Source organism: Oncorhynchus gorbuscha, unplaced genomic scaffold (genome assembly GCF_021184085.1).
Source record: "Oncorhynchus gorbuscha isolate QuinsamMale2020 ecotype Even-year unplaced genomic scaffold, OgorEven_v1.0 Un_scaffold_286:::fragment_2:::debris, whole genome shotgun sequence".
In the NCBI taxonomy this organism is placed as follows: domain Eukaryota; kingdom Metazoa; phylum Chordata; class Actinopteri; order Salmoniformes; family Salmonidae; genus Oncorhynchus; species Oncorhynchus gorbuscha.
This window is the reverse complement of record NW_025745151.1, coordinates 40,001-52,500: the sequence shown is the minus strand read 5'-3', so window position 1 is coordinate 52,500 and position 12,500 is coordinate 40,001. Positions and strand designations below refer to the sequence as shown.

At 45.7% G+C, this 12,500-nt stretch overlaps 1 protein-coding gene across 50 annotated transcripts in view; it reads right to left on the bottom strand.

Annotated features, from left to right (window-relative positions):
• Window positions 1-2,564: 2,564 nt before the first annotated feature.
• LOC124017601 (proline-rich protein 36-like) overlaps window positions 2,565-12,500 on the bottom strand; it is a 13,202-nt gene continuing 3,266 nt past the window's right edge. Inside the window, exons 2-8 of one of the 50 annotated variants that reach the window (XM_046332836.1) lie at window positions 8,246-8,539; window positions 5,044-7,645; window positions 4,280-4,981; window positions 3,792-4,245; window positions 3,688-3,707; window positions 3,345-3,414; window positions 2,565-3,173 (exon numbers count right to left, since the gene is read on the bottom strand). In XM_046332836.1, the coding sequence (XP_046188792.1) occupies window positions 6,168-7,645; window positions 8,246-8,539 (1,772 nt within the window). In that variant the 3' untranslated portion in view covers window positions 2,565-3,173; window positions 3,345-3,414; window positions 3,688-3,707; ... (1 more) ...; window positions 4,280-4,981; window positions 5,044-6,167. Of the gene's footprint in view, window positions 3,708-3,784; window positions 4,246-4,279; window positions 4,982-5,043; window positions 7,646-8,245; window positions 8,540-12,500 lie in introns of all 50 variants that reach the window. The other 49 variants (XM_046332809.1, XM_046332814.1, XM_046332817.1 and 46 more) reach the window with 49 other exon arrangements.

The following is a 12,500-nucleotide window of genomic DNA, read 5'->3' as shown; positions in this document are numbered from 1 at the left end:
CCCCCGAAGGACCATCACTCAGCCAACTACCCCCGAAGGACCATCACTCAGCCAACTACCCCCTGACGGACCATCACTCAGCCAACTACCCCCGAAGGACCATCACTCAGCCAACTACCCCTGAAGAACCATCACTCAGCCAACTACCCCCGAAGAACCATCACTCAGCCAACTACCCCCGAAGGACCATCACTCAGCCAACTACCCCCGAAGGACCATCACTCAGCTAACTACCCCCGAAGGACCATCACTCAGCTAACTACCCCGAAGGACCATCACTCAGCTAACTACCCCGAAGGACCATCACTCAGCTAACTACCCCGAAGGACCATCACTCAGCTAACTACCCCGAAGGACCATCACTCAGCTAACTACCCCGAAGGACCATCACTCAGCCAACTACCCCCGAAGGACCATCACTCAGCCAACTACCCCGAAGAACCATCACTCAGCCAACTACCCCCGAAGGACCATCACTCAGCCAACTACCCCCGAAGGACCATCACTCAGCCAACTACCCCCGAAGGACCATCACTCAGCCAACTACCCCCGAAGGACCATCACTCAGCTAACTACCCCTGAAGAACCATCACTCAGCCAACTACCCCCGAAGGACCATCACTCAGCCAACTACCCCAGCTAACTGTCTCATCTTTACCTAAACCGGACAGAAATCAGGAAACAGGGAAAACAGACATGACATGTAAGACAAGGAAAAGTAAGTCGCTCTGGATAAGAGCGTCTGCTAAATGACTTAAATGTAAATGAACAGACTGTCAGATGTCGGTAAATAGATCCATTCAATTGTTGAAAACATCCAGCTGTGATGGGAGTCGTGATTTTGCACCTGGGAACACGTCAGGTGTGACAGTTTACTTCAGAAGGTAGTTTAAGGTGTTTGTTTTTAAATAAATAGTGGTGAAGTGTGAATTCTTTCTTTAAAGGGTGTAAATGTAATGGCAACAGTGTGTTTTCAGTGTTTCAACCAGTCGATACTTCTGATGGATAAAACATTTTTAAAAAGCTTTCAGTTTAACACAATCAGATGTTCGTTTTTATTTCATTAGTGCTGTCACGTCATACTTAAGATCATTCTCTTAACTTAAAATACCTTGTATTTAGCAAACCATTAAAGCTATTCGTGTGTGTGTGTGTGTGTGTGTGTGTGTGTGTGTGTGTGTGTGTGTGTGTGTGTGTGTGTGTGTGTGTGTGTGTGTGTGTGTGTGTGTGTGTGTGTGTGTGTGTGTGTGTGTGTGTGTGTGTGTGTGTGTGTGTGTGTGTGTGTATGCTCATACGTGGGAAAAACTCCAGGTGTCCTCTAAAACTCAGATATATCCCCCCTACACACACACACACACACACACACACACAGTGGTGAACCAGAATAATGGTTTACTGATCCATATTTCCCATAGCAGCTGCAGACCTGCAGACACACTAACCCCTTTCTTTCTCATCTTTCTAGAAAAGAGACACTGCAACAAAAAAAAGGAGATTCACCTTAAAAAAATATTTCAGAATCAAAATAGAATGTTATCAGCCAAACAAACAGACCCATCAAAAGTAGAATATGTACAAAACCTCTTGGTAAAAGTTCCTTTGGATAGTAATATGGCAACTATCTACCAACCCTCACCTCTAACCCTCACCTCTAACCCTCACCTCTAACCCTCACCTCTAACCCTCACCTCTAACCCTCACCTCTAACCCTCACCTCTAACCCTCACCTCTAACTCTAACCCTCACCTCTAACCCTAACCCTCACCTCTAACCCTAACCCTCACCTCTAACCCTAACCCTCACCTCTAACCCTAACCCTCACCTCTAACCCTAACCCTCACCTCTAACCCTAACCCTCACCTCTAACCCTAACCCTCACCTCTAACTCTAACCCTCACCTCTAACCCTAACCCTCACCTCTAACCCTAACCCTCACCTCTAACCCTAACCCTCACCTCTAACTCTAACCCTCACCTCTAACTCTAACCCTCACCTCTAACTCTAACCCTCACCTCTAACCCTAACCCTCACCTCTAACCCTAACCCTCACCTCTAACCCTAACCCTCACCTCTAACCCTAACCCTCACCTCTAACCCTAACCCTCACCTCTAACCCTCACCTCTAACCCTCACCCTCACCTCTAACCCTCACCTCTAACCCTCACCCTCACCTCTAACCCTCATCTCTAACCCTCATCCTCACCTCTAACCCTAACCCTCACCTCTAACCCTAACCCTCACCTCTAACCCTAACCCTCACCTCTAACCCTAACCCTCACCTCTAACCCTAACCCTCACCTCTAACCCTAACCCTCACCTCTAACCCTAACCCTCACCTCTAACCCTAACCCTCACCTCTAACCCTAACCCTCACCCTAACCCTCACCTCTAACCCTAACCTCTAACCCTAACCCTCACCCCTAACCCTCACCCTCACCTCTAACCCTTATTCTAATCCTAACCCTTATTCTAATCCTAACCCTTATTCTAACCCTAACCCTTATTCTAACCCTAACCCTTATTCTAACCCTAACCCTTATTCTAACCCTAACCCTTATTCTAACCCTAACCCTTATTCTAACCCTAACCCTTATTCTAACCGTAACCTTAGCAAGCAGTTGTTTATCAACAAAGAGTTTTGTTGATAGTCGATCTGTCTGGACTATCCCTAACCTCTAACCTCTAACCTCTAACCTCTAACCTCTAACCTCTAACCTCTAACCTCTAACCTCTAACCTCTAACCTAACCCTCATGCTATAGATAGGATAGGCTGTCTGGACTATCCCTAACCCTAACCCTAACCTCTAACCTAACCCTCATGCTATAGATATAGGATAGGCTGTCTGGACTATCCCTAACCCTAACCCTAACCTCTAACCTAACCCTCATGCTATAGATATAGGATAGGCTGTCTGGACTATCCCTAACCTCTAACCTCTAACCTAACCCTCATGCTATAGATAGGATAGGCTGTCTGGACTATCCCTAACCCTAACCCTAACCTCTAACCTAACCCTCATGCTATAGATATAGGATAGGCTGTCTGGACTATCCCTAACCTCTAACCTCTAACCTCTAACCTCTAACCTCTAACCTCTAACCTCTAACCTCTAACCTCTAACCTAACCCTCATGCTATAGATATAGGATAGGCTGTCTGGACTATCCCTAACCTCTAACCTCTAACCTCTAACCTAACCCTCATGCTATAGATATAGGATAGGCTGTCTGGAATATCCCTATCCTAACCTCTAACTGTAACCTCTAACCTCTAACCTCTAACTGTAACCTCTAACCTAACCCTCATGCTATAGATAGGATAGGCTGTCTGGACTATCCCTAACCCTAACCTCTAACCTCTAACCTAACCCTCATGCTATAGATATAGGATAGGCTGTCTGGACTATCCCTAACCTCTAACCTCTAACCTAACCCTCATGCTATAGATAGGATAGGCTGTCTGGACTATCCCTAACCCTAACCTCTAACCTCTAACCTAACCCTCATGCTATAGATATAGGATAGGCTGTCTGGACTATCCCTAACCCTAACCTCTAACCTCTAACCTAACCCTCATGCTATAGATAGGATATGCTGTCTGGACTATCCCTAACCCTAACCCTAACCTCTAACCTAACCCTCATGCTATAGATAGGATATGCTGTCTGGACTATCCCTAACCCTAACCCTAACCTCTAACCTCTAACCTAACCCTCATGCTATAGATAGGATAGGCTGTCCCTAACCCTGGACTAATCTAACCTAACCCTAAGGCTGTCCTAACCTCTGACCTCTAACCTAACCCTCATGCTATAGATAGGATAGGCTGTCTGGACTATCCCTAACCCTAACCCTAACCTCTAACCTAACCCTCATGCTATAGATATAGGATAGGCTGTCTGGACTATCCCTAACCCTAACCCTAACCTCTAACCTAACCCTCATGCTATAGATATAGGATAGGCTGTCTGGACTATCCCTAACCCTAACCTCTAACCTAACCCTCATGCTATAGATAGGATAGGCTGTCTGGACTATCCCTAACCCTAACCCTAACCTCTAACCTAACCCTCATGCTATAGATATAGGATAGGCTGTCTGGACTATCCCTAACCTCTAACCTCTAACCTAACCCTCATGCTATAGATAGGATAGGCTGTCTGGACTATCCCTAACCCTAACCCTAACCTCTAACCTAACCCTCATGCTATAGATATAGGATAGGCTGTCTGGACTATCCCTAACCTCTAACCCTAACCTCTAACCTCTAACCTCTAACCTCTAACCTCTAACCTAACCCTCATGCTATAGATATAGGATAGGCTGTCTGGACTATCCCTAACCTCTAACCTCTAACCTCTAACCTAACCCTCATGCTATAGATATAGGATAGGCTGTCTGGACTATCCCTATCCTAACCTCTAACTGTAACCTCTAACCTCTAACCTCTAACTGTAACCTCTAACCTAACCCTCATGCTATAGATAGGATAGGCTGTCTGGACTATCCCTAACCCTAACCTCTAACCTCTAACCTAACCCTCATGCTATAGATATAGGATAGGCTGTCTGGACTATCCCTAACCCTAACCTCTAACCTCTAACCTAACCCTCATGCTATAGATAGGATAGGCTGTCTGGACTATCCCTAACCCTAACCTCTAACCTCTAACCTAACCCTCATGCTATAGATATAGGATAGGCTGTCTGGACTATCCCTAACCCTAACCCTCATGCTATAGATATAGGATAGGCTGTCTGGACTATCCCTAACCCTAACCTCTAACCTCTAACCTAACCCTCATGCTATAGATAGGATAGGCTGTCTGGACTATCCCTAACCCTAACCCTAACCTCTAACCTAACCCTCATGCTATAGATATAGGATAGGCTGTCTGGACTATCCCTAACCCTAACCTCTAACCTCTAACCTAACCCTCATGCTATAGATATAGGATAGGCTGTCTGGACTATCCCTAACCCTAACCCTCATGCTATAGATAGGATAGGCTGTCTGGACTATCCCTAACCCTAACCCTCTAACCTAACCCTCATGCTATAGATATAGGATAGGCTGTCTGGACTATCCCTAACCCTAACCTCTAACCTCTAACCTAACCCTCATGCTATAGATATAGGATAGGCTGTCTGGACTATCCCTAACCCTAACCTCTAACCTCTAACCTAACCCTCATGCTATAGATATAGGATAGGCTGTCTGGACTATCCCTAACCCTAACCTCTAACCTCTAACCTCTAACCTCTAACCTAACCCTCATGCTATAGATATAGGATAGGCTGTCTGGACTATCCCTAACCCTAACCTATAACCTCTAACCTCTAACCTAACCCTCATGCTATAGATATAGGATAGGCTGTCTGGACTATCCCTAACCCTAACCCTAACCTCTAACCTCTAACCTCTAACCTAACCCTCATGCTATAGATAGGATAGGCTGTCTGGACTATCCCTATCCCTAACCCTAACCTCTAACCTCTAACCTCTAACCTAACCCTCATGCTATAGATAGGATAGGCTGTCTGGACTATCCCTATCCCTAACCCTAACCTCTAACCTCTAACCTCTAACCTAACCCTCATGCTATAGATATAGGATAGGCTGTCTGGACTATCCCTATCCCTAACCCTAACCTCTAACCTCTAATCTAACCCTCATGCTATAGATAGGATAGGCTGTCTGGACTATCCCTATCCCTAACCCTAACCTCTAACCTCTAACCTAACCCTCATGCTATAGATAGGATAGGCTGTCTGGACTATCCCTAACCCTAACCTCTAACCTCTAACCTCTAACCTAACCCTCATGCTATAGATAGGATAGGCTGTCTGGACTATCCAAATAAAAATGGAAGCAAAATCCTCCCTCGCCTACAGTAGAAAAAATAGAAAAAAACACACTTTCACATTTCTTAATACAACTCTCAGATAACTTTAAAAACAGCTGTTTAAAAATAAAAAAAATGTAAAATCCCTTTCTTTTATAAAACCTCCAACAGCTCTGCTGTTGTTCTTTAATCACCTTGGTTACGCCTCAAATGGTACCCTATTCCCTGAACAGTGCACTACTTTTAAAACAGAGACCTAAGTAATGTAGGGTGCCATTTGGGGCATAGCCTAGCAACAGACAGTCCACTTCCTTAGTGACCTTTACTCGCGGGTGAAGGCCTTCTTCTGATTGGCTCGTACGACGTCGTCGGGGGAGGGCGTGTCGAAGGTGAAAGGGGTTATGGGTAAGAGGGGCGTATGTTCTTTAGCTTTGACCAGCTGGGTCTGTGTTCCGTACAGAAACGCCGGGTGACCCCCTCCTCCTCCTCCGACCTCTAACCTCAGATCTCCCACAGCCTCCTTCATCATCATCATCCTCCTCCTCTTCCCCCGGCTGGGCGCACGCACCGACAGGGTCAGGGCGAAGACGGACGGTCGAGCGAACACAGAGGAACCGTGGCGGTGGTGGTCTGACCTCAAGGCGACCGCGGACGGCGAGGAGAGGCCTTTGTCATGGCGACGTGCGAACAACACTCCACCGTGGGACGACTGGGCCATGAGAGCGCTTAGATCAACACTCTGATCACCCCATGGTGGGCGGAGACTCAGGGGAGTGGGTGACAAAAGGGGGCGGGGTTTGTCTCTGACTCCTCCCTCTTGGATACTTCTCGGCTGTGGTTTCCCTGGTGACAGGAGCGCGGCGAGGGAGAGTGATGGTGGGGTGTCGGAGAAAGTTCTGTTGTGATGCTGAGAGGCTAGTGGAGAGAGCTCCCCCAATAGGCCAGGAGGTGGTACTACCTGTCCGTCTGGGTCTGCTGCTGGCACCGTGCTTACTGGCTGACGGTGAGAGGCCAGCAGAGACAGAGGGAGGACTTGGGGTTCTGGTGTTGTTGTGATCTGGGTCTTGGGGGAACAGTGTGTGTTCAGAGGTCCTTGGGGTTGTGGGAGATGGGACAGGGAGCGTGTGAGAGCTGGCGCTGGTCCGACGGCAGTCTGAGCTGTGTCGCCGTGGGCAATGGGGATTGAGCTGTTCCCGTAGAGACCGGGGAGTGTACTGTAGAGGGTGGGGCTGCTGTTGGAATGTTCCTGGATCAGCTCAGCCAATGACGGGCTTCCTTTGGGATCCGCCCCCTTAGCCCCCCCCCCTGTCGCGATCTCCATTGGTCGGCTGCTCTGGAGGACGGAGCTCAGGCTGCCGAAGGAGGGAGGGGCCATATTGGCGCTCGGAGCTGTCAGTTTGGGGTTGCCTAAGGACAAGCTACCCAAAGAGGAGGCAAGGTGGTTGGGGGGACTTGTAGCAATGGGGGCGGAGTTGGAGTTTAACAACGCTAGAGTGCCCAATGACAGGCCAGAAAGAACAGCCAGAGTAGATGAGGACAGTGAGGGGAGTCCCACCCTCTGACCCTTCTGAACATGCTCAGACATCAACTGGGCCAGGCTGCTGCTGCTCCCCGCCTCGGCAACCGTCGCCATGGGCCTTGCGGAACCCGCCGCGAAATTCAGAGTCGAAGTGGAGAGGTTGTGAGTGTCATGACAATGACCTTTCACAGGCCGCGCTAGGAGGTCACTAAGGTTCAGAGGATCGGTAGGTGGACATAGAGTTGGTGTGAGTACAGTGTCAGAGTTGGATAGGCAGGCTCCTTACCTTACCAAGAGTTGAGAGAGGAGGATGGGTCAGGACATCACAGGAGAGAGAGAGAGAAACAGAGAGAGACAGAGAGAGACAGAGAGAGAGAGAGAGAGAGAGAGAGAGAGAGAGAGAGAGAGAGAGAGAGAGAGAGAGAGAGAGAGAGAATGAGAGAGAGACAGAATGAGAGAATGAGAGAGACAGAGAGAGAATGAGAGAGAGACAGAATGAGAGAATGAGAGAGACAGAGAGAGACAGAGAGAGACAGAGAGACAGAGAGAGACAGAGAGAGACAGAGAGAGACAGAGAGAGACAGAGAGAGAATGAGAGAGAAAGGAGGGAGAGAATGAGAGAGAGAGAGAAAGAGAGAGAAAGAGAGAGAATGAGAGAGAGAGAGGGAGGGAGAGAGAGGGAGGGAGACAGAGAGAGAGAGAGAGAGAGAGAATTTTGTTACAATGTTTTCAAAGTGAAGAGTTGGAGGAGAACCTTGGTTCATTTCGCTAACAGTCTTCGACAACTACATCCCTGTGTCATTTATGCTGAGAGTAAAATCCAACCGGCCAAACACAGTAAGGTGATCATCATTCTCCCCTGCTCTGTGGTCCAGGCATACCTTTCTTTGGTTGTGGGGTGGCTGATGCCTCCTGATTGGATCTTGGCGCAGCTGTCATGTCCTTATTCGCTCTCTGCGGCAGTGGTCCTTCCTTATTGGCTCCCTGGGGCAGTGGTGCGTCCTGATGCGTCTTAGCGGACCGGGGCGGAGCACCGGTGCTCTCGCCTGATAGGATGGTGTCCAGGGCTCTCTCGGGGTCGAAGGCGCACTGCAAGGCAACCTGGGTAAGGACAGACTCTGGCACTGTGTCACCCAGCACCTCACGCATCTGGTCCAGACAGGAGTTCAGCTTGTCTGTGGAGAAACACACATTACATTAGAAATTGGCACATGGGACACTCAGGGATACAAAGAGCATCTTCAAAACAAACACCTCACAAGAAAAACACACGCACAAAGACACACACAGACGGATACACAGGCTCTCTGTGCGTGTACCTTGGTCTAGGAAGAGAGGACGAGGCGAAGCAAGAGAATTTACTCCGTGCAAAATAAGATCTAAAAATAAGATCTATGACAAAAATAAGATCTATGACAAGAGTGTAATGGCCACGTGAGTCTTATTGGATGGAATAGAAGCGTCATATATATTTTACCAAAGTACTGATATAAGGGGATGCACCTGGCATCACCTGCCCTCTCATTGGCTAGAATGGTCCCACCTGATCTCGCCTGCCTTCAATCATTGAGGACATGTATTTCCATTGTCAGAGTGGTCACTCGGCTGTCTTGTCAACATAACATATAATATTTAGTCTAGATCATTCCGTGGAGGGCCTAGAGTGTCTGATGGTTTGAGTTTTTCCTTTCAATTAAACTAATGAGAGTGAGTTCCTTACTAATTAGTGATCTTAATTAATCAAATCGAGTAAACGGGGAGGAGAGCAAACCAGCAGAGACTCTACCTTCCGTGGACTGAGTAACACACGTGGTCTATGGGGTTTTAGGGTTTAGAGTTGGCCGCTACACCGGCGGTCACGAGTCATAATGCTGCTGACTGTCATTAGTAGTATACCAAACTGTCTAACTGCCTGGTACTCAGCACTCTATTGTCCCTCTAATCACTGCCTGGTACTCAGCACTCTATTGTCCCTCTAATCACTGCCTGGTACTCAGCACTCTATTGTCCCTCTAGTCACTGCCTGGTACTCAGCACTCTATTGTCCCTCTAATCACTGCCTGGTACTCAGCACTCATTGTCCCTCTAATCACTGCCTGGTACTCAGCACTCTATTGTCCCTCTAATCACTGCCTGGTACTCAGCACTCTATTGTCTAGTCACTGCCTGGTACTCAATCATTGTCCCTCTGCCTGGTACTCAGCACTCTATTGTCCCTCTAATCACTGCCTGGTACTCAGCACTCTATTGTCACTGCCTCTAGTCACTGCCTGGTACTCAGCACTCTATTGTCCCTCTAATCACTGCCTGGTACTCAGCACTCTATTGCACTCTATTGTCTCTAATCACTGCCTGGTACTCAGCACTCTATTGTCCCTCTAATCACTGCCTGGTACTCAGCACTCTATTGTCCCTCTAGTCACTGCCTGGTACTCAGCACTCTATTGTCCCTCTAATCACTGCCTGGTACTCAGCACTCTATTGTCCCTCTAATCACTGCCTGGTACTCAGCACTCTATTGTCCCTCTAGTCACGCTGACATCAATGTAAATGTATTAGAAAATCTAATTAAAAACACTTCACGAGAGCCCATGAGCTCATGTTGCTCAACATTTCCATAGGCTATGCATTTGTGTGAGAAAATAGAGTGATGGCCTCTAATAAAAAGAGGAGGATCCCATCAGCTTTCTATAGGCTAGGCCTACTATATTTATTCATCAGCTTTCCTAATATTAAACACATTGCTTCCCTTTACAAACAGGAGTATAGCCTACTTGGCAGGCATTCAAATGAAACACGGGAAAAGTATCCCCCATTCTCTATTTAACTGTATAGATGACATGTATATTTTCCCACTGACCCCGTTTCCAGACAGGTGCATGATAATGATCCATTCTAATCAAAACTAATTTCACATATATTATTTAGTATATTACAGCATTGAGTCTTTTTTTTACCTTTATTTAACCAGGCAAGTCAGTTAAGAACAAATTCTTATTTTCAATGACGGCCTAGGAACAGTGGGTTAACTGCCTGTTCAGGGGCAGAACGACAGATTTGTACCTTGTCAGCTCGGGGATTTAAACTTGCAACCTTTCGATTACTAGTCCAACGCTCTAACCACTAGGTCATACCCTGCCGCCCCATGTTCATGGGCATGATGCTACAAGCTTGGCACACCTGTATTTGAGGAGTTTCTATCATTCTTATCTGCAGATCCTCTCAAGCTCTGTCAGTTTGGATGGGGAGCGTTGCTGTGCAGCTATTTTCTGGTCTCTCCAGAGATGTTCGATCGGGATCAAGTCCGGGTTCTGGCTGGGCCACTCGAGAACATTCAGACTTGTCCCGAAGCCTCTCGTGTTGTTTTGGCTGTGTTTTTTTTTATTTTATCTAACCTTGGCAAGTCAGTTAAGAACAAACTCATATTTAAAATGACGGCTTAACCCTAACGACTCTGGGCTAATTATGCTCCGCCCAATGGGAATCCCAATTACGTCCGGATGTGTTACAGCCTGGATTCGAGCCAGGGACTGTAGTGACGCCTCTTGCACTGAGATGCAACGCCTTAGACCGCAGCATCTGTGTGTGTGAGTGTGTTAACTATTTTACTAAAATACTTAAAAGGCCGCTAAAACTTTAAATATCGATATCGGGTTTTTTGGGCAAGGAAAATAATCAGAAATCGGCCAAAAGTGTAATATCGATGCATCACTACTAGTCGTGTAATTTGTGTGACTTTTTAAGCAAATATTTAACTAATTTAGGCTTGTAATAACAAAGGGGTTGAATACTTAGACTCAAGACATTTCAGTTTGTTTTTTTTTAAATACAAAAAAATGTAATATCTAAAAACATAATTCTCATTTGATATTGAAATCCATTTTAAATCAACGTAATCCATTTTAAATCAATGGAATCCATTTTAAATCTTAATCCATTTTAAATCAATGGAATCCATTTTAAATCTTAATCCATTTTAAATCAATGGAATCCATTAATCCATTTTAAATCAATGGAATCCATTTTAAATCAATGGAATCCATTTTAAATCAATGGAATCCATTAATCCATTTTAAATCAATGGAATCCATTAATCCATTTTAAATCAATGGAATCCATTTTAAATCAATGGAATCCATTTTAAATCAATGGAATCCATTAATCCACTTTAAATCAATGTAATCCATTTTAAATCAATGGAATCCATTTTAAATCCATGGAATCAATTTTAAATCCATGTAATCAATGTAATCCATTTTAAATCAATGTAATCCATTTTAAATCAATGTAATCCATTTTAAATCAATGTAATCCATTTTAAATCAATGGAATCCATTAATCCATTTTAAATCAATGTAATCCATTTTAAATCAATGTAATCCATTTTAAATCAATGTAATCCATTTTAAATCAATGGAATCCATTTTAAATCAATGGAATCCATTTTAAATCAATGGAATCCATTTTAAATCAATGGAATCCATTTTAAATCAATGTAATCCATTTTAAAATCAGGCTGTAGCAACATGTGTAAAAAGGCAGTGTGAATACTAATCCCTATATAGTGCTTTACTTTTATTGTGCCCTAAGTTGGATCAGCGGCCTGGTCAAAGGTAATCAAATCAAATTTATTTATATAGCCCTTCGTACATCAGCTGATATCTCAAAGTGCTGTACAGAAACCCAGCCTAAAACCCCAAACAGCAAGCAATGCAGGTGTAGAAGCACGGTAGTGAACTATATAGGGAATAGGATTCCACTTCACTCCTTGGCCTTACAGTTATAAAGTACTTGGGTAGTGTTTAGTGTGTACTGTGTACTAGGGTAGTGAGACAGACAGACCTGTAGCAGGGGAGATGCAGTAGCCATCATCAACAGACTGTCCATATACTTCCTCATGTCAAAGTATGCAAGGGGGTGCAATTCAGTTCATGACACTAGCATACAAACACACACTAGCTAGGTCCCCCACACACACACACACACACACACACTACCTAGGTCCCACACACACACACACACACACACTACCTAGGTCCCACACACACACACACACTAGCTAGGTCCCACACACACACACACACACACACACACACACACACACACACACACACACACACACACACACACACACTA